At 49.1% G+C, this 21,721-nt stretch overlaps 1 protein-coding gene and 1 pseudogene across 1 annotated transcript; one reads left to right on the forward strand and one right to left on the reverse strand.

Moving 5' to 3' along the window:
• The first annotated feature begins 56 nt into the window (after positions 1-56).
• LOC136499910 (calmodulin-binding protein 25-like) lies at positions 57-1,131 on the forward strand. Its single transcript, XM_066495403.1, has one exon. The coding sequence runs from the start codon at positions 166-168 to the stop codon at positions 793-795; it is 630 nt and encodes a 209-aa protein (XP_066351500.1). The 5' UTR covers positions 57-165; the 3' UTR covers positions 796-1,131.
• Positions 1,132-4,616: 3,485 nt separating this feature from the next.
• On the reverse strand, positions 4,617-5,876 carry LOC136466352 (uncharacterized; annotated as a pseudogene).
• Between the last annotated feature and the right edge of the window lie 15,845 nt (positions 5,877-21,721).

Below are 21,721 nucleotides of genomic sequence, written 5' to 3' on the forward strand. Positions count from 1 at the left end.
TCCTTTATAACCTCCGCCCGCCGCTCGCAGCTCGCTCGCCCACTCAGTCAGCCCGTTCCCACTCCCTCCCCCAAGGTCGTCGCCACCGCTTGCATGCAGTTGCAGCTAGCAGAGCCGAGAGCCTGAGCTTGACACGCAGCCAGCCAGCGCCGAGTCAGCGACGCCATGGACGCCGTCTCACTCTCCTGCGCGGGCGTGGCGCCGCGGAGCGCGCTCCTGTCCCACTCCTTCGCCGACGCGGCCATCGCGCGCGCGCTCCACTTCTCCCTCTCCGATCACGCCCCGGCCGAGCCGCCCGCGGCCACGACGATGCTGATGCACGGCGCCGTGGCAGGGACGGACTGTCCCGGTCCCGCGATGGCCGCAGCGCCGTCGCCGTCGTCGTCCGCGCGGTGCCGGCTGGGCCCGGCGGGCGGGCACGGGGGGAAGCGGCGCCGGCCGCGGCCGTCCAAGCGCGCGCCCACCACGTACATCAGCACCGACGCCGCCACCTTCCGCGCCATGGTGCAGCGCGTCACCGGCGCCGACGAGGCCGACCTGCTGCAGCCGCCGCCGCAGCAGCAGGACGGCGGCCTCGGCATCGGCCTCCTCCTGCCGCACCTCGGGGTCGAGCAGTTCCTCCTGGCGGCGGGACACGCGCCGCACGTCGCTGCTGCTGCTGCACCGTACGCGACGGCCACGCCCGCCGCGGCGGCGGCGGCGGAGCAGCAGCCGCTGTTCCCGACGCTGGACTCGTGGAACGTCATGTACGGGAAGAAGAACGAGGTGGTCTCGGCTCTCACTGCTAGCCCATGAAAACGTCCTGGTTGATCCCCGTCCGTTCCAGCGACCTTGTACGTGCGTGTGCAGCATTAGCATGCTGCATCTAGCATGGTTGATTAGATCAGCTGATGATTTGATCTCTTCTTCTCCATGGTCGCGGAGAAGCTTTACATCACATATTTACAGTTGGGGTGACCTTTGAGTGGTCTAGGGATGGAATAGCAGAGTTGTGTTAATCAGAGAACCCCAGGGACAGGCAGTCACGCCTGTATTTCGATTGCAGTACCTGCAGTTGCATCCGCACCTGCAGACGTTCGGCTTAAGCCGTAACTTTTCGACCAACGAACAATATTTTTCTTTCACAATAAATCAGTTAACAGTACTTTTAGTTATGTCTTATTAGCCAAACGAACAGGTAGTGAGCTTCCCGCTTCTTGTGTAAAAAAAGGTCTCGTTGGTAATGACCAGAAACTTTTCAGCTGCACCACCACCCATAATTGGCTTTGGTTACTGAATATTTTTGGAGGATAAACCGTCTATTTGTGGCTTTACCAATTACCATGCTGCACATCAAAATCATCCAGCCATCAAAGCTTTTTTCCACATTATTACACCTATATCAGCCACAATGTAACCATGAACGACACGTCACGACTCACGAGCCAAAACTTTTTCATGGGTGTGATAATTCTGAAAACTTTCGAAGAGGTTATACTTCACTGCACCATACAGGTTCAACGAACACCGAAATTCGCGCTCCACTCACTGCCCTTTATTTGCCCCGCGACCTGGTATTGTACTCATGTGCTTTGTGCTTCGGAGACTTTGCATAGGTGTTGAAAAGAGGAGCGGAAAATACTACTCCAAAAAAGGTACAAAAACTGCCTTTTAATCTGTTCCTCTTTTGCGACAGTGACCGTGCTGGTTTCCTTTTTACCTAGGCTATCTCTAACCGTAACACCTGAAATAGAAGACCCATTTAACGTTTGTGTAGCGTTACAGTGAAAAGGTTTAATACACATTCGACATCCTCTTCAACAAATGAATCTAAAAGAGAATTCTTTCTGCAAATGAGTTTTCAGGAAAGATGATACTCATATTTAGGTTGTGCCTATGAGACAACCCAAAATATGTCTCCCGTATAAATACTCTGTTGGAGGCTAATTTAAAATCTTCTACTATCAATTTTAGGTTTGAATATCCATATAAATTACCTATTGGAGACAGTGTTACAACTCCTGTAAAAACACACACACTCCCCGTTCACAAAGCGAATGCCGACACATGAAGACGTCCACTTGTTTAAGCACTGAATGACGAATCCTCTGAGGCAGCATTGCACCTCATCCGAATCATCATCTGATCGAGGGATGCCCCTGGCCATGGAAAAGAAACTACGAGTGTTTGGTTCCATAGTCACTTCTAAAATTCATGTCACATCGAATATTTAGATACTAATAAAGAGCATTAAATATAGATTATGAGACGATTTTTTAAACCTAATTAATCTATCATTCGCACATGTTTACTGTAGCATACCGTTGTCAAATTATGGACTAATTAGGTTTAAAAGATTCGTCTCGTAAATTAGTCGTAAGTTATGTAATTAGTTTTATAATTAGTCTATATTTAATACTTCATGCATATGTCTAAATATTCGATGTGACTGAAATTTTAGGAGCACATGTAAAAACCAAACAGGGTCTAGGTACTGTAGTGCCACTGTCAGCGTCAGTAGAGACATCAATGTTTAGTAGCAGGCTACCTAAGTTCAAGTTCGAGTTGACACAAATGGTTATTTCAAAACCATCGGTGTCAAATTTGGAAAGCCTTGGAAGACCTCAGCGCCTCGACAGTCCGCAACAAAGGCGTGTTCGCTGGTGGGTTTCTAGGCTGGTTTGGGCTGGCTGCTGCTGGTTTGTTGTAAGAGAAAAACACAGTTGGCTGGTTGAATAAGCGAACAACGAACACTGTTGGCTGGTTGAATAAGCCTGGCTGAAACCAACAAACGAACAGAGTGAAGGAATGGATAATAAGAAGTGAACAACGAGGCACACGACAACCGTTCACTTGCCAGTCTTTCGCAAGCGCATCCTTCCTCAGTTCTCCCCAGCCACCTACAAAAATTCAGGAAACAGAATTCAGTGGGGCCGTTTGGATTGAAGGAAAGTCACTGGAATTTTGGAGGAAGTAATTCCGGAGGAAAGGAAACGAGAGATGCCGTTTGGAACAAAGGAAGCTTCCCTACTGTTCCAGAGGAAAGGAAACTGCTTGCACACAAAACGCAGGAACGAGAAAATCCACTCCGACCCAAGGGAACGGAGGGAACGCTGCGCTCGCTCTCTCGACTCTCCCGCCACGGGCTTTCTTCCTCCCGCCACTGCCTTTCTCCCTCCCGCCATGACCTAATCCCTAGCCACACGAGAGCACGCGGACGCGCTCGTCGCCCTCCACCTCGGATAGATGACGAATCCGCGACTTCAAAGTGCATCTGGGGGACAAAAACCAACTCCACCCCTTCCGTCTGCAGCACCAGAACACGGTCTTGGCGTTCCCCAATCTAGAGGGGATGGCGAGATCTCACAAGAAAAAAGGTAATCAATTTGATAACTAAGTAGCCCTTGCTGGAATTTCTTCCGTGCTTTGTTACAGATTGGTTGGGATCTCGTTCATAGGTAGAGTCCTAGATTAGATCCGAAAATACTAATTTATTTTATTTTCCCCCAATTCGAGATTGCATCTGCTAGTTTGGTAATTCCAATGCATGGTTAAACTCATGAAGTTTGTTTATCATAAAACAAATTGCCTTTCCTCCTTTGCATTTTTTAGTCCGTGGCATTCATCTTTTCCAATATTATTTGAAACTGAAAATTTGTGTATATGAAATTATGTTAGGCACCGCAAGAACTGTTAGTAGAGCAAACTGGAACCATAAGAGGATTCTTTATCTTATTGGACTTTTAAAACAACACGATGTACCAAGATTTTGGACAAACAATGCATGGAGCAAGGAAGCATGGACTAGTATGGTTGGTCAGTTCAATTCAAGATTTTCTTTAGCATTCACCGTGGCTCAAGTAAAACAAAAGGAGCAGGATTTGAAGGAGTTTCGAGTTGTAAAGGAATTGCAAGAAGAAAGTGGTTTTGGCTGGGATTCTAGTAGAATGATGGTGACTGCACCTGAAAGTGTATGGAGGGGGTTAGAGGAACGTCGAAACAAAGACACTCTTCTTCGATGGCGAGATAAATCATTTCCATACTTTGATGATCTGTTTGCTTTATATGATGGTGAGTTTCAGTTCATGGATCTAACTACCTATATTTTCATTAAACATTGTTGCACCTATCCTTAAAAATTTTCTGTACATATTTGTACAGGTCGTTATGCTGAAGGAAGGAGTTGTCATGGAATGGATCACTCTGCGAATAAGAGAAAACAATGTTCAGAAGTTCCTGCAACACTTTCACCTCCACGACATGTTCCTGTTACCACATTGCCCTTGCATTTTGATATTGAGGGGCAAAGAGATGATACTAATTGGTTTGGCACTGATGAATTTAGTCATTTCTCAAATATAGTTAATGACTCTACTTTTAGTGCCTCCCCAGAAGGAACCCAACAAACAGGGAAACTTTTCTTTCATTTTCTCGTGTTGAAACAAGGCTGGGATGGTTGCGCAAACAAATTTAGCTTCCAAAAATCAAATTCACATGTGCGCAGGTAAGCTACATGATTCTTTTGTAAGTAGAAATGGCTAGCATAACTAGCACGTCTTTTGTATAGTGTAGAATTGATACTAACGTGCCTTTTGTAAGGTAGTACAAACTAAGTTACATTAAATATTTGAACTTCTCTATCGTTGACTTGTTCTTCTTGAAATGTAATCGTTCCACATCCTCATTGCTATTTCATCTCTCATATCATTTCCAGCTTGGCGCATCATTACTATATTCGTCGTCGCCTTCTGGTACATCTTGCATGTTACTTTGATTGATATCTTCGTTGGCACCATGCGCCAATGACATATCTCCATTGTATAGCTGTATAAAATTATGAGTTACACAACAAGCTACAGAGATATCAACTTCTGTGTCAATATCATATAATGATGCAGCCTTCAGTATGGGGTACCTCATCTTCAATATACCAATGATTCTCTCTATATGATTTCGGAGTTGAGCATGTCGTAGATTGAATAATTCCTTGTGATTTTGTGGTTTTTATCCAGCCCTTCCCTGTTCTTGTAGATGGTATCTAGTTCCACGATATGGAGCAAGAAATTCTGGTGTGTTAGCATAGCCTGCATCTACTAGATAGAATTTACCGGGAGGGACACTAAATCCATGGTTAAGTGCATCTTGGAGAACTCTTGCATCAGAAGCAGACCCCTCCCAACCAGCATGCACATGCACAAACTTTAGATCAAAGTCACATGCGACCATCATGTTTTGTGAAAGACCTTGTTTTCTATTTCTATATGGCTCTTGTTGTTCGAGAGGAATAGTGATAGGAATGTGAGTGCCATCAATAGCACCAATACAATTCTGCATGTATTTGTATGCTTATTAGTACTAAAACCACAAATAAAATTTATTTTGCCTTGATATACTAATAAAAAATACATTACCTGGAAGTATGGAGCAAATTTAGGTTGCCTTAAGATCCGATGCGGGTGCAGAGAAGGTAGCCATATGTAGTTGCATGTGAGTGATGTAAGTGCGTTGAGCACTGATGTGAAGTGCCGGCTAATTGTTTCTCCACTATGTTGAAAAATATCTTGCAATGTTCGATTGGCTGCATTTTTTGATATGACATAAAGGAATATGCCTAACTGCTCTTCCACAGATACATACCTTGAATCAACAAGAATGTTATTTTCACGCAATCTTTGAACAAGAGCTTGAAAAATCTCTCTTTCCATATGGAACCGCCTTCTGCATAGGGCCTCATGCCCTGTTAGAGTTTCATGAATAAACGTGGCTCCATTTCGGATAGATGTGTGTATTGCTTTCTTCTCAGATGATTGGGATGAGGTTCCTTCTGCTAGTGTTGGGTGGATGAGGAAAATGAATTCATCTTCATTTTGTGATCGTCGGTGATAATTTAGATCCATAGAAAGAAAAGCACATCCTATCGCTACAAGGGATGAGATGTACAGCTATGCAAGTGTAAAGAATGAACACTACGTGTGCTTGTGTCTACTACTTGTCTTGCTAGTCTGGATGGGAGGTGCAACTCTCCACGGTATGCAGCAGCATGCTTATATAGCGCCGAGCAGCAAGCAACGGCTAGAATACATGAGCAATTTCTGACCAAGCAACGACTAGAATACATGAGCAATTTCTGACCTGGCAAGCCAACGGCTACTGGCTACAATGCACGAACAGCATCAGATCAGGAAAGAAACCAATGACTACTGGTGTATGCCAACGACTACTTTGTTCATTGAAAAATGTGAAGATTCAAATTCATTTCCTGCAATCCAAACAGTCCAAATGTTTCATTCCTATGGTTTCCAATCCTGTAGTTTTCCACTTTTTACTTTTCTTTATTCCTGTGTTTCCTACCATACCTCTGTTTTACATTCCTTTGTTCCGAACGGGCCTAACAATGGAGAGAATCAACACGTCAAGTCGTCAACTAGAGGGGCAGCGGTAGCCCTAGCTGCGCATGCAGAACCGATGACCTGCCTCTACCTGCACTGCACCCATTGCTCGCGGCAGCAACTCCTGCCGTCTCTTCGTCCGTCATCTTACCGCCGCAGCAAGTCCCAGGTTCTCCGTCGCGACGACGTCCTGGCGGCGTCGCCGCCCGGTGCGCGCCGAACGGCGGTGGCGTGCCAGCAGGCGACACGAAATCGCAGCTCAAAGGTAGGCTCACCGATCGCCATCCACAACAACGGCCAGGTCAAGTCCGGCGACGTCGGAAGGTACTAGTGCTCCATCATAGCATTTGAAATTCAACCGTGCACGATGGCTTGGTACTGATTGGCTTTGATTTTGGTCATGGATCGGAGCGGAAGCCCAAGGACGTCTGGGCCGTGAGGCGCGCCGTCGGGGCACATACCTGCTGGACGGCAAGTTTTTCAGTCCTTTGGATTGTGATAGCGGTGACGATGATGAGACCCCGGATGAATGAGCGATCAGTGCCTTAATATAATGGTGTTGTTATTCACATGTCGTGCAAACATGTCATTACTAATGCACCATTGTAATTTGCAATGTAAGATTCATGGTGTATAGCATCTGCTTTTTTCGAGAACATGTCCTTTGACACATGTTTCATGAAGAGGAGTGTGTATAACATCTGCCGACAGTAAGTGAGCATACATGATACATAGCATCACCAACACCGATCCAAGTATATTGTGAAGCCTCTTTCAACGGAAATGCTATTTACCTGAGTGTTTCTAAGTGCACTTGGCCCTCTACGTAGATTTTGGTGTATTAATGACAAAACAATTTAGTGATTAACTTTGTTTAGAGCACCCGTAGTGGTATAAGTTAGTTACTAGCTCTAAATCAACTTTAATAGTGCTAACTATGTTTGGTTCCCCCTCCTAAAGTTTAGTTCGTGTCACATCGAATTAATTTGCAGTATTAAAATAGACTAATTACAAAACTAACTGCAAGATTGAGACTAATTTACGAGACAAATCTATTAAACCTAATTAGTCCATGATTTGACAATATGGTGCTACAGTAAACATGTGCTAACCATGGATTAATTAGGCTTAATAGATTCCTCTCGCTAATTAGTCTACCCCTGTGCAATTAGTTTTATAATTAGTTTATATTTAATCCTCCTAGTTAGCATCCGAACATCTGATGTGATACGGAATAAACTTTAGCCCCTGGATCCAAACACTGACACTCTCATATGATCTTGAAATGTGTGTATGAGCCTAACTCTCGATCAAGAGCTAACTTTTCTCTCTCTTTATTAATATATGAAAAAAATGCTTAGAGCTAGCTTATCAGTCACCCATTGTAGGTGCCCCGAGCATTGTAGTCTAGTGATAAGGAAGACGAGTTGAGGGGGGAAAAGGGTAAGGGTGTCATGTAGAGGTACACCAAAGGTGACGAAGAAGAAAAGAAAATGGTAGTTCCGAGGACCCTCCAGTTAACTACATTAAACTAAACTGTCAATCATAGATCATACTCAATTTAACATAATTAGCATATCTTTCTATGGGTCACACCATCTATGCTATCCGTAACGCACAGAAATACACATGATCAATATATATAGAGAGCATATACTTCAGATCAAGTTAACACATGGAATTTAGTTTAAGTTTACAACATAAGGTCATCATCACATTTAGTTCTTACAACAAACCATAACGGAAGTCTAAAATTACAATAAGTGTTTAAAGATACATCTTATGGTTGGTTCATGCGACCACCATGTTACTCAATAGTGTCCATCACTCCCACTCAAAAGAGGGTATGGGATCGTAGAAGTACCGGTAAATAGGGGTTGTCTCCCATGCAACACAACTCAAAGATAATAATAAAGAGCCCAAGAGCCAAAAGTCTAGCCTGGTACTGTACTTGGCCCGGGTCTCCCAGCGAGAGCGAGCGCTCCTGTGGCCATCCGCCGGGCCCCTGCCTCTCCTCTACGGCGTGCTCGCCGGCGACGAGGGTAGGTGGGCCAGTCCCCTCCTCTAGAGTTCTTAGTAGATCGTAGTTAGAGTTGCCCTGATGGGAGAGTCATGTCTTGCCGTCGTCCGCGTCATCGTCGTAGCAGCTGTCGTGGTCTTCCCCTGTTTTTTTCCTCACAATCGATGTCGTCGACTTCAAGGTCAGTGTTAATAAAATAAATCATTTCTTCTTCCCCGCGGATCTCCTCACCACCACCCTTGCTTCCACATCCATCCATCACCGACGAGATCCGTTCTCTCCCGATCCGCAACCTTCGTCGCACGCATCCCTCTCCATTCAGCAGCCTCCGGTCCTAGTGCCCCTTTCTTCAGCAAGGCTGCTCCTATGGTGTTGGTTCGACAGCTCTGCCTCCACCTAGGATCCTGGTTCGAGCTTCTTCTTCTACCTCCGGTGATGGCTCCATCTGCATCCTTCAGTCGTCGGTGTGCGTTGCCTTCAATGGCTCAATCATCCCACCTTTAACCGACGCTTTGTGCGGTCAGTCCACCTGGGTGTATGTGTGGTAGAACCGTCTAATCTAATACTTCTCAGGAGTACTTGTCTTCTAGGTCCTCGTCCAAACTTGAACTCTAAGCCCCCACACCTGAGTCCTGAACTCAGTGTGGTGCTTAGACCTCCACCATCTCCGCCTCCAATCAGTCGGTCCGAAAAGAGTCAGAACCCATGACAAGAGAGCAACGAGCCTTCCCTGCTCCCATAAACAAGTATGTGCTTAGGATAATAAGTCTGTGGCCTGCCTAGAACCCAATGCAACGATCGGTCCTTAACCGACACAGGAGGAACAAATGCAATCCGAGCCTCGCTCGAATGCCAAACCAAGTCTAGATCCAAAGTACCATTCCGGCCGGTCTCCAATTATTATTCATATATATTTTTCAGGTGATAATAATATAATAGCAATAATACTATCTTTTCTATCTCTCGCAAGTGACAGGCAATCACTCGACTTCTACTGGAGTCCTATAGCATAGCAATCTACACGATCCTGTCATACTAGTAAAGCTCATAGGATATATATATATATATATATATATATATATATATATATATATATATATACACACAAGTGGGTTTCATTCAACTCCTTAAAACTTAATGCACAAACATAATATAAAGTGAAGAAAAGTAGGGGTTATGCACCGAGGTTTGCCTAGGTAAGATATAACCAAAAGTTAGCATCCCATCGTGGCGATACGATCACCAAGGCACCATCTTTTCTGCTACTACGGTCGTCTTCACGGTTCATCGTTGTTCCTATTATAATATATGTGGATGCAACGCATAGATGTAAATAATCAACGACAGCCGAAACTCTTAGAAATTCGATTACGCCTCATGAGCTAACGAGATAGCTCTAACATGCTAGTCTACGTATCCACATCGTCAAGTAAGGCTCGTTCCCGAAAAATGTTTTCGTTCTACAAACCCCCAATTAATTTTGACATTTGATTGATTAAACATATATTTTCGTACTAATTCTCATTTAGTTACCTTAACAAACTAATTCCTATGGAGCTACAAAAATTACAGTGAGCACCTAATATTCTTAGGAATCTACTATAAAAATTTTAGAGCCAACACTATCATAAATTTATCACAACAATTCCTACAAGTTTATATTTTGATAATATCAAGTATCTCAAATTAATTATATAACTTCTAAGAATATTATAAAACTATGTGTCGGTGTTTCGTACAAGCATCGGCAAGTAAATTTATAGTAATGCGCATTAGGCTCGGATAGTGCGCTAAAGGACACAAGATTTATACTGGTTCGGGCTGAATATCCCTACGTCCAGTTTGTTGCTGCTCGTATTATTAGCACCGTGAATGGTTCGTAGTAGAGGATACAAACGATCGAGAGAGGGACAGATCCCAAGTCTCTGATGGAAGGGTCGAAAGGAGGCCAAGAGCTTGGGAGCAGCTTGATTGTGTGCGTGTGTCTTGTGTCGTTCGATCTCCCCCTTGTTGGAGGAAGCGCACCCTCTTTTATAGATGAAGGGGACGGCTTTACAAGAGTGAGGGCTTAGGATGCGTGCTCTACCTAGCCTTGTGGCTCACGTCTGCCTAGCCCGGTTACCCATTCTGATGGGTGTGAAAGGATGATAAGCGCCTATAATACTGTCGATGCCTCTGTAGAATGTCAGGTCAGTTATAGAATGCTGCCCTGTGCAGGGTACGGGCTGTAGTACAGTGGTTTTGACTTATGAGCCTCCCCCAGTCTTGCTCCGCACGCCTTCTGGTTCCTATGAGTCTCTATCGGAGGGACGCGGGGTCAGGGTTCGGAGTAGCGCCGTGGGCAAGGTCTTCTAATTTGGTGGACCTGAGGGGTCAGGAAGCGGGCGCTGCTCCCTTGGGTCCATAGCATGGTGACAAAATATCCGTCATTCGTGGAGATAGCAAATCCTTTTCTAGAGCGTAGCAGTTGTCATATATCTTCATCGAGTTCTGTGTCCTAGAGCTGAAGGCGGCGCCTATAACTCTATAGGGCGAGGAGCACGTGCCTGCAATACCTTTTGGGCTCTGTGGCACCTAGAAGGGTCTAAAGCACCCATCTAGTCGCTCCCTGGCAGTACCTTTCCTACCGTGGCGCAGGGGACGGTGCTTGTTGACGAGGCGCTCCCTTTCTCAGAAGTGGCGCAGCGCATTAAGGAGGCGACGGAGCCGATAAAGGATTCCGCAGGCAGCGTCCTCGACATTGTGTATCCGGTGCCTAGACATCCCCCAATGCGATCGGAACCTGGGTTCTTCGGATTCGTAAGCCTTCTTCTCCCGTGCTCTTTCTTTTTCCTAAATCTCCATTTTTTTGATACTCGCTTTTGCGACGTTGGGACCAGCCAGGGGGGCTAGTCTTCAAAGATAGTCTGGTTCCACTACCAAAGAAGAAGGCCCTAGCGGCGGCGAATCACCTCACGGCCGAGCGGGACAAGAATGCAAGGGAGCAGATGAAGAAGAAAAGACGACTGAAGTAGGAAGCACGGGATCGGGGAGAGGACGTGAGCAGTGATGATGACGATGAGGTAGCCATCAACGTGGATTAGGGCATTCTGGAGGATGAGGACACGCTGACAAGTGCCCACCCATCCATGCAGGGACCCTTCTCGTTCCACGCAGAGGGAAGTGAGTCGGTGGAGGCCAAAGAGTCCACCGCTTCGCACGGTGTGCCGGCCAAGGATTGGTGGATGGGGGAAGGCGGGCCTACCGCCGCTGACCCTGAGGTGATGGTGGAGGGGAGTGGCTCTGGTGCCACGCCCCATGAGACGGTGGAGGGGAGCGGCTCTGGTGCCACGCCCCATGAGGTAAGGGAGATGAGTCCCCCTGCCGCAGAGCAGGGGGTAGGCTCGAAACGGTCCTGCCTAGACGAGTCGAGGTAGGGATCTAGGGATCCATCCCCAAAATGCTTCCGCCGACCGAAGGCGTCAGCATAAGCCGCTGGTTCCCTTGTTTTCATCCTTTTTCCCTTTCTATTTTGATCTAATGGCTTTTACCTTTGTGTAGGTTCTTACGGACGGGCCACTCCCTGGGGCTGGCGCCCAAGAAGAGCCTCGCCATTCAGGTGGGACGGATGGCGCTGCCCGGCGTTGCCCCTATTTTGGGTAGGAGTGGTGCCAATGTTGGAGCCATGTTGGCTGATCGGATGGCGCCTGTGGTGGCGCCCGTGCCCTCGGTGGTTGCTGAGCAGGCGGCATCTTCCGTGGTGGGCGTGGTACAGCCGGCCGAGGGTCTAGTATCGCTGACGGAGGTGGTGCCTGAGGGCGCAGTGCAGTCCGTGCCACCGAAGACCTAGGTGGAAGTGGTCGTGACCGTACCAAGCCCGGCGGGGCTAGATGTTGCCATGATGGCATCTGAGGGGGTGGCGCAATCGATGCCATCGGCGGCCTAGGCCGTGGCGGACAAGGCAGGTCGGATGGAGGCGGAAATGGCCAGAGGGTCGTCGAGCATGGCAGTGGTGCCACATAGGATCAGGAGGGAGCCGCCCCCAACCCCTTTGTCGGGAGGCAGCCACTCCCCCATGTGGGAGAGCCACCGCTCTAGTGGATGGCCGCCTAGGATTCGACGTCGGCTCTTTTCTCGCTCGACGATCATGCCGAGAGCATGGAGTGGGAGGGTCTTGACATCAGGATCTCGACCATGCTAGATGCCCTAGACTAGGCCAGAGGAGCCCTGCGTGAGATTGTTATTGCTACTACCCAGGTATTCGCTTGGTTTTCTTCTTTCTTCGCATGTTTTTGTGTTTTCGTATTTCTGATACCGATCTTCTTCTTCTTCAGATTCTCATTGCTCGTAGTCGGAATAAATCCCGATTCCTCCATGAGCAGAAGGCGGAGTGGGATCACCTTTCCAAGGAGGCCCGGCTGCGAGCAGATATGGCCGCGTAGCTTGCTACCGCCTAGGAGCGGGAGGCCGAGATGCGTCGAGACACGGAGGAGGTCCATGGGATGTTCACGGACCTATCGGCGAGGGTGAAGCTGGAAGAGGAAGAGGCTGCCAGGATTCTGAAGGAGTGGGACAAGCTGCTCGAGAAGCATGCCCAGGCCAGTAAGCGAGCTATCGAGGTCCTAAAGGAGCTAGAGACGGAGCGGGATCTCAGGCGAAAGGCCAAGAGTAGGGCCATGGCCCTTCAGTAGAAGGCGGATGAGGACATCGAGGTGGTCCGCTCCCTTCGGGTGGATCTTGGTGACGCTGTGAGTCGAAGGTTGAGCGCCGAGAACATCTCTGTCAAGCTAGAAAAGGAACTTGCCCATGTGCAAAGGACCCTTCAGGCTGAGAGCGACGAGCACGATCTTCTACAAGCTGCAGTTGAGGTGGTCCTTGATGGCCTAAAGGTGGTGGAGCCGGTGGAGACCAGCCCGCTCGTGGCTCGTGCCGCAAGTATCATGGCGCGGGTGGGCCAACTTGAGGAAGATGCCTTTCATGCCGGGATCACCCAAGCCTTTGCTATCGCCCATTCTCATTATGATCAAGAGATCAATTCGAAGGTGATGAGTCAAGGCTTCGCGCCTGTTTATGAAGATCCTAAGCTAGACGAGATGGAGAACCTGGTGGACAGATTGAAAGAAGCGGTTCTCCCTTCGCGGAAGTAGTCAGTCGAATGAACAAGATTTATATGTAATATGTGAACAAGTGTCGGTACTTTTGAGTCTGGAAGCAATTTCGTGATTTTGCTTCGTAATTTCGTTTTGTTAGATTTCACCTTCTTCCCGTAGCCGTCTGGTCGTTTGGTTTTTGCGGTCTTACCAATCTGTTCCCCTAAATCTTACCACTGGTCTTGACGCAAGGAGGGAATCTGATGTAATGATTGTTTCGAAAAGAGGAAGGGAGGTAGCCGTACCTTAACCAGCCCCCGAGTAAGGTCCGACCCCCTGCATTTGCTAGGGTCGGGTGTTACTAGAGACCGGAATGTTCAGATGGAATCCCATTCTGTGGTTTTTGTGATAGGGTCGGTGAAGTCCTTGGATGGCATTGCACTATTCCCGCTCTGCCTTCCAACAGAATTCCCCAAATGGGGACTCTATGGGCTCGGCAAAGGGGGGGCCTTAGAACCAGTGTCCCTGTATCGAGCGGCTCGAGCCCCCGGGCCTTGTTACGGTCTGATAGGGGTCGGCTGTAATTCACGTGTTACCCTGTCCTCGACTTTCGTAATCGGAGGGGCTAAGTAAACAACACTTGCCTCGGTGGCTTGAGTGTTGTGCTCAATGAGCTTGCTAACGGGTATGTTCGTGTGGAATCTGTGTCCATCATTTGCTGATGGGGTCAGCAGAGCCCTCTGGTGGCATTCCACAACTTCTTAACCCACGCTCCCGGCACATGCCCGAGCCATTCAATAGGCTTAGGTGGCCTGATGGCCTCTCCTCGATGGAGATTCTGTAGGTTTGGCTTGGGGTTAGAATCGAACGAGAAAAGGTTGAGACGTCCCTATCCGCTTCTGAGCGGGGTCGGGTAGGGCCACTGGGCTCGTCTCAGTTATTTCTCCCTGGCTCTGTTTGGCACGAGGCGACCTTGAGCCCTTCGTGGGCTAGCCTTCGAACCTCGGCCTGCTACCACCCATATCGAATGAGGCGACGGCCGTTTCGTGACGCGACACAAAGCGTTGGGATGCAACGTTTTGCATATGTAATGTTTGAATGTATAATTTAATTGAAATAAAGGTGGGGTCGGTAACGTTACCTTGGTAGCACAAGTGACGGGAAGCTCGTACCAGATGTGTTCGAGACAGGTTTCTGGGTCCAATGTTTCTAACGAGGCCGGCGTAAACTGCATAAGTATTGCTAGTTCTGTTTTTGCGATTGATTTTTAAGCGACCTGCCAGCCTCCCCCCTAAAGGGAGGGACTATGCAAGTGGACCCCTCCAGAGTCCTTTTGGGAAGGTGGGAGCCAAGGCTAGCAGTGTGAGGAACTACGAACACGATTACGCTGGTGAACCAAAAAGACTCCACAGCCGACGGAGCGTAGGGCCCGATGGTTTGCCCAGTTGTATTCACCATTAAATTCCCACATGCCATGCCTCATTGATTTCCCAAAAGTAAGGAGGGATCAGGCTAAGAGGGTGTTTAAACAAACATGCGCCCTCGGTAGCCCCCGAGCGACGTCCGTGTCCCTGCCGTTGCTAGGGTCAGAAGCTCGGCAAAAAATTCAATACTCAAAGTAAATAAACAAGGGTGCTTATCTTATGGTTGTTCGTTCATTGTTCTGCCTAGGCCGACCAATCGACCCAGGGGGCCCATTGTTCTTCCCCCCGGATGGAGGTTCCATTGTTGGATTGTCCCTGGTCCTGCCTGGGGAAGTGGAGAGTCGCCTGTAGGTGAGTGTGCCCTGGCTCTTGCGTCTGGGGCGCGTTAGTGGTGGGCCATGCCCGGGTGACGTTCTGGCTTACCAGGCGGCGTCCCATCGATCAGAGTGTGTCCCGTCGTTTCCGGTGCGTCACCTCAGATTCCTGTCAGCATTGATTTTGCATTTGTATTGAATAGGGGAAGGCAGAGAATTTTTCGTCCAAACCTTTCGCCTTTCCTTAGCTGCCAAGCCCCCTCTTTAAATAGGGAGGGGGGAAGTGTTCTCGCCACACCTCCTCGCTAACCTTTGAACCACCACCTCTTCTCCTTCCTTTCCACCGAATGTATCGGTTCCTAAGTAAGAGAGGGTAATGCTAGAGAGAAAGAAAACTCACAGATCCGCTCGTGAATCTAGAGCATGATGTCGAGCTAGAGGTCATCCAACATAGATGAGATGGTGCGAGCTGCCCTTGCTGAGGAGTCACTGCTGCCGAAGGAGAAGGAGCGCTGGAGGGCACCGCACGTCGTTGACTTTGCCATCGTTCATTGTGTCCCTCCTTTGGTGGGAGGCGTTTCCTGCCCTGACGCCATTGTCAGGGTTGTGGCTGACGATGATGGCGTAGTCCCTGGATGCCCCAGCGGAGGCATCGCTATCGAGGTTGTGGCTGACAATGATGGCGTAGTCCTTGGACGCCCTAGTGGAGGCGTCGCTGTTGGGGTTGTGGCTGACGACGATGGTGTAGTCGCTGGATGCCCCAGTGGAGGCGCTGCAGTTGCCGGCGTGGAGTTCGATATTGCAGGAGACGGTGCCTTCGAGGACCCTGCGAAGTGGTAGGACGTCATCGATGGAGAGCGTGGTGCGGTGGCCGCAGTAGACGCACTAGCCCGTGTACATGCCCCGGGCGTTGCCGATGGAGAGCGTGGCGCGGTGAACGCAGCAGTACTTGTAGTAAAGCTAGGTAGAGACTGTAATTGAATAAATTTGTGGGGGAGCCCCCGAGTAAACAGTCCTCTGAATTTACAAGTATATTAGTTCTTTTTGTAATGAAATCACTTTGCAAGTGATTAATTTGTGCAAAAATGAACAAATTTTCATCTTTTGTTACGGCAAACGCCCTTTCCTCTTTCTGTAAAAAAGGTTTTCGTGCCCTCCGACCCTTCCCATGGTTTAAGTTGTAAGAAACTAGGAGTGCGGGCGAATTAATTCTGATCGCGTTGGTGAGCAAAGAGGTCGCAGCCTCTGGGGCGTGGATCTCCCGTAGTCCTACCAGTTATATTCAGAATTTGTTCCTGAAATCTTAGTCCTTAGGACTTTTTTACGAGAAGAACGAAAAACTTAGAGAATGTTTGCAAATACAACACAGGAAGTTTTTGCAAGTATACTTGTATTATTCATGGTAGCCCCAGAGTGAGGTCTGACCCCTCGCAATTTGCAGGGGTCGGATGTCACTAAGGATCGAGGTTTCGTAATGACAAAAACTGATAAGGAAGAAACATGCGTTTATTTGAGGGAAAAAACGACGTTGCTGCTCAATGTTCCAAACGTTGGTGAAGACCTCGCCGTTGATGGTTTTCAACCTGTAGGCGCTCGGGCGAAGTACTTCCGCGATGACATAGGGCCCTTCCCAAGGTGGGGAGAGTTAGTGGCAGCCCTTGTTGCTCTAGACAAGGTGGAGGATGAGGTCTCCGATGTTGAAGGCTCGACCCTACACTCGTCGGCTGTGGTACTATCGCAACGCCTGCTGGTACTTAGCGAAACAAAGGAGGGCGATGTCGTGGGCTTCGTTTAGCTGGTCCATGGCATCTTGGTGAGATGCCTCGGCCCCCTGTTCATCGTATGCTCTGATTCTTGGTGCTCCATAGTCAAGGTCCGTTGGGAGAACGACCTCGGAAACGTAGACCATGAAGAGGGGTGTGTAGCCAGTGGCTCGATTAGGAGTTGTCCTCAGGCTCCAGAGTACGCCCAGAAGCTCAGCGAGCCAGCGCGCACCAAACTTGTTCAACCGGTTGAAAATTCTTGGCTTATGGCCTTGCAGGAGCATGCCATTTGCGCACTCGACCTACCCATTCGTCTGGGGGTGTGCGACGGCTGCCCAATCGATCTAGATGTATTGTTCATCGTAGAATCGAATGAATTTCCTACCGATGAACTATGTGCCATTGTCTGTGATGATGGAGTTTGGTACTCCAAAGCGATAGATGATGTCGAGGAAGAATAGCACAGCTTGCTCGGATTTGATTATGGATATTGGTCGAGCTTCAATCCATTTTGTAAACTTGTCTATAGTGGCAAGCAGGTGGGTGAAGCCCCTGGGTGCCTTTTTGAGTGGCCCAACCATGTTGAGCCCCTAGACCACGAAGGGCCACGTGATGGGGATCATCTGGAGTGCCTGGGCTGGGAGGTGAGTTTGCCGAGCATAGTACTGACACCCTTCGTAGGTGCGTACAATTTGCTCAGCATCGGCTACTACGGTGGGCCAGTAGAAGCCTTGTCGGAATGCATTCCCAACCAAGGTCCTTGGTGCGGCATGATGACCATAGACTCCACCATGGATATCACTTAGCAGAAGTTTTCCCTATTCGCTAGGGACACAGAGTTGCAGGATCCTGATATGACTTTGTTTGTAGAGTTCGCCCTCTACAAGAACGAAGGACTTGGTGCGGCGCGTGAGCCGTCGGGCTTCCGTCTTATCTGCTGGTAGTATGTCACGGAGGAGGTAGTCGAGGTAAAGTGTTCTCCAGTCATCGGGAGGGTCAGACTCTGCTGCTGGGTCCTCTTCAAGCTCCATAACCTCAGGGTCAGGTGGAGCAGTTGGCGGATCGGCCCCTAGGGTCGGACTAGATGGGCCATCGTCGGCTTGTTCCAACCCCGCATAGCGTACCGAGGGTTTGTGTTGATCGCTGGAAAAGACACCTACCGGGACTAGCTCTCGGCTAGACGCTGCTTTCGCGAGTGTGTCGGCTACTTCATTGAGGTGCCTTGGGATGTGATTGAGTTTGAGGCCATCAAATCTGTCCTCCAACCGTCGGACTTCTTGACAGTATGCCTCCATCTTTGCGTCGTGGCAGCATGACTCCTTCATGACCTGGTTGATGACCAGCTAGGAGTCACCCCTGACGTCGAGGCATCAGATGCCCTGCTCGATGGTGATTTGTAGGCCGTTGATGAGCGCTTCATATTCCACAGTATTGTTTGATGAGGGGAAATGGAGCCAAACCATGTACCTCATGCAGACCCCGAGGGGAGATACAAAAACTAGTCCTACTCCGATGCCCTTCTTCATCAGCGATCTATCGAAGTACATTGTCTAGTACTCTTGATCAACGACTGCTGGTGGCATCTAGACCTCGGTCCACTCCGCGATGAAGTCAGCCAGTACCTGAGATTTGATCGCTGTTCGGAGGGCATAAGAAATGCCCTGATCCATCGGCTCGAGTGCCCACTTTGCGGTTCTTCCCGTAGCGTCTTGGCTATGGATGACCTCACCGAAGGGGAACAATGTCACTACTGTCACAGGGTGTGACTCGAAGTAGTGGCGTAGCTTCCTCTTGGTGATGAGGACGGTGTATAGGAGTTTCTGGATTTGGGAGTAGCGGGTATTGGAGTCGGATAATACTTCACTGATGAAATATACAGGGCACTACACCCTGAAGGCGTGCCCCTCTTCTTCCCGCTCTACTACTAAGGCGGCGCTAACCTAAAGATGGCAACGGGCACAAAATATCCATGTGCCCATGGATAGAAAACCCGATGGGCATGGATATGGGTTTAAGTTTGTGCCCACGGGCACGGGCATGGGTGTGATTCTAAACCCGATGGATATTTGCTCGTGGGCATGGAAAATGATATCCGCACCCGCAAACCCGCTAGACCCACGCCAATGACCCTATAAGTCTATATACGGTTGTATGTCTTTATTCGTGTTAATTTGTGATGACTTGAGATACACTAATGTAGACGTACTTTTGATTGCTCTTGTATGGTCAATGTGTCATACTTTATCTAATGTTGAGATATAGACGTTTATTTTTTGATATATTGTTTTTTACTTGCTATTAAGATATGGTGGGTGCTTTGTTGCTTCATTTTTGCGAGTATACGGGTGTGCCCACGGGCATGTGATATCCACGGATAGCGGGCACGGGCATGGTTTTCTACCCGTGACGGTTAACGGGCGCGGGTGTGGGCGTGGGCATGGATTTTTGCTCGCAGGTATGGATATCTAGGGCTAGTATCCGCGTGGATTTTACCTGCTGCCATCTTTACGCTAACCACTTGCGTGGTGGCCACGATATATAGGAGGAGGGATTCTCTGTTGCTTGGAGGGACTAGAACCGGGGGTTTAGTTAAAAATTGCTTAACCATGTCAAGCGCTTCCTGAGCCTCGGCTGTCCACTCAAAGCGGTCGGATTTCTTCAGGAGTCGATAAAGGGGGAGTCCTCGTTCGCTAAGGCGTGAAATGAATCGGCTAAGGGCGGCAAGGCACCCTGTGATCTACTGAACCCCCTTTATGTTTTGGATCAGGCCCATCTTTGTGATGGCTGATATCTTCTCTAGGTTGGCTTCGATGCCACGCTCGGAGATAATAAAGCCGAGCAGCATGCCCCTCGGGACCCCGAAAACACATTTTTTAGGATTGAGTTTGATGTCATTTGCCCAGAGTTTCGCAAAGGTTTGTTCGAGGTTGGCGACAAGGTGGTCAGCTCACTTGGACTTGACTATGATGTCGTCGACATAGGCCTCAATGGTCCACCCGATGAGGTCTCCAAAGCAATTGAGCATACAACGCTGGTAAGTTGCCCCAATGTTCTTCAGACCAAATGACATTGAAATGTAGCAGAACGATCCGAAGGGGGTGATAAAAGATGTCGCTAGCTGGTCGGACTCTTTCATCGTGATTTGGTGGTAGCCGGAGTATGCATCAAGGAAGCAGAGGGTTTCGCACCCTGAGGTGGAATCAACTATTTTGTCTATTTGTGGCAAAGGAAATGGATCCTTTGGACACACCTTGTTGAGGCCTGTGTAATCGACACACATTCTCTATTTCCCGCTCTTTTTTCGTACAAGAATAGGATTTGCTAACCACTCTGGGTGGTATACTTCCTTAATGAATCATGTGGCCAATAGTTTGGCTATCTCCTCGCCGATGGCCCTGCGTTTCTCCTCATCGAAGCGGTGCAGGCGTTGCTTCACCGGCTTGGAGCTCAGGTGAATTTTTAAGGTATGCTTGGTGACCTCCCTCAGGATGCCTGGCATATCCGAGGGTTTCCATGCAAAGATGTCTTTGTTATCGCGGAGGAAGTCGATGAGCACGCTTTCCTATTCAGAGGAGAGCGCAGTACCAATGCGTACCCTTTTAGTCTCGGAGCTGCTAGGGTCCACGAGGACCTCCTTGGAGCCCTCTACTGATTCGAACAGCCCGGTTGATTTCTTGGTGTCGGGCATTTTTTCGGCAACCTCCTCCCTGAGGGTGGCGAGTTCCTTGGAGGTGATGACTACGGATGCGTGACCGCAGCATTCGACTTCGCACTCGTAAGCGCACTGGAAGGAGGTGCCGATGGTGATGACCCCGCGGGGGCCCAGCATCTTCAGCTTAAGGTATGTATAGTTGGGGACGGCCATGAACTTCACGTACCATGGTCGTCCTAGGATGGCGTGGAAAGTCCTCGAGAACCCCACTACGTCGAAGGTGAGGGTCTCAGTCCGGTAATTGCACCGATCCCCGAAAGTGATGGGCAGATCGATCTGCCCCAGTGGCACGTCTTGCCTACCGGGCACGACGCCATGGAAAGGTGCTCGGATGGGACGAAGGTTCGTTCGGTCGACGCCCATCTCGTTGAGCGTCTTGCGTACATGATGTTGAGGCCGCTGCCTCCGTCCATCAGTACTTTCATGAGCCGCTTTGGACCAACGATTGGATCGACGACAAGCGGGTACCTTCCTGGGTGTGGGACGGCATCTGGATGGTTGGTCCGGTCGAAGGTTATGGTGGATTCTGACCACCGGAGGAAGGCAGGCATGGCCGGTCTAGCTATATAGACCTCGCGGCGTGCGACCTTCTGGCAACGCTTGGAGTCATAGGCCATTGATCCTCCAAAGATCATGAGGGCGCTGGTCGGCATTGGGATGGCGTTATCCTTCTCTTCTGCGTCGTCTGTGGCGGGAACATGTTCCTTCCCCTACTCCCCTTTGTTAAGGCCCCTAGACAAGTATTTGTGCATGAGGCCGCAATCCTTGTATAGATGCTTGGCCGGGAAGGCGTGGTTTGGGCATGGCCCCTCGAGCATTTTCTCGAAGTGGATCGGAGTGCCCTCCGCAGGCTTCCGGCCACCTTTGCGGTCGGCAGTGGCCATGAGCGAGTTGTCGCGCCATTGCTTCTTATTTTTCCTTTTGGCAGGACGGTTGGAGGCACCCTCGCCGGCGTCCTTATCCCGCCTCGTCTTTCCATCGGAGTGGTCGAAGATGGCTCCGACCGCCTCCTCTCTAGAGGCGTGACTGGTGGTAATGTCCAGGAGTTCCT

This window comes from Miscanthus floridulus, chromosome 1 (genome assembly GCF_019320115.1).
Source record: "Miscanthus floridulus cultivar M001 chromosome 1, ASM1932011v1, whole genome shotgun sequence".
Lineage (NCBI taxonomy): Eukaryota > Viridiplantae > Streptophyta > Magnoliopsida > Poales > Poaceae > Miscanthus > Miscanthus floridulus.

Coding starts and splice junctions, on each gene's coding strand:
- LOC136499910 (XM_066495403.1), top strand. CDS start 166: ATGGACGCCGTCTCACTCTCCTGCGCGGGCGTGGCGCCGCGGAGCGCG.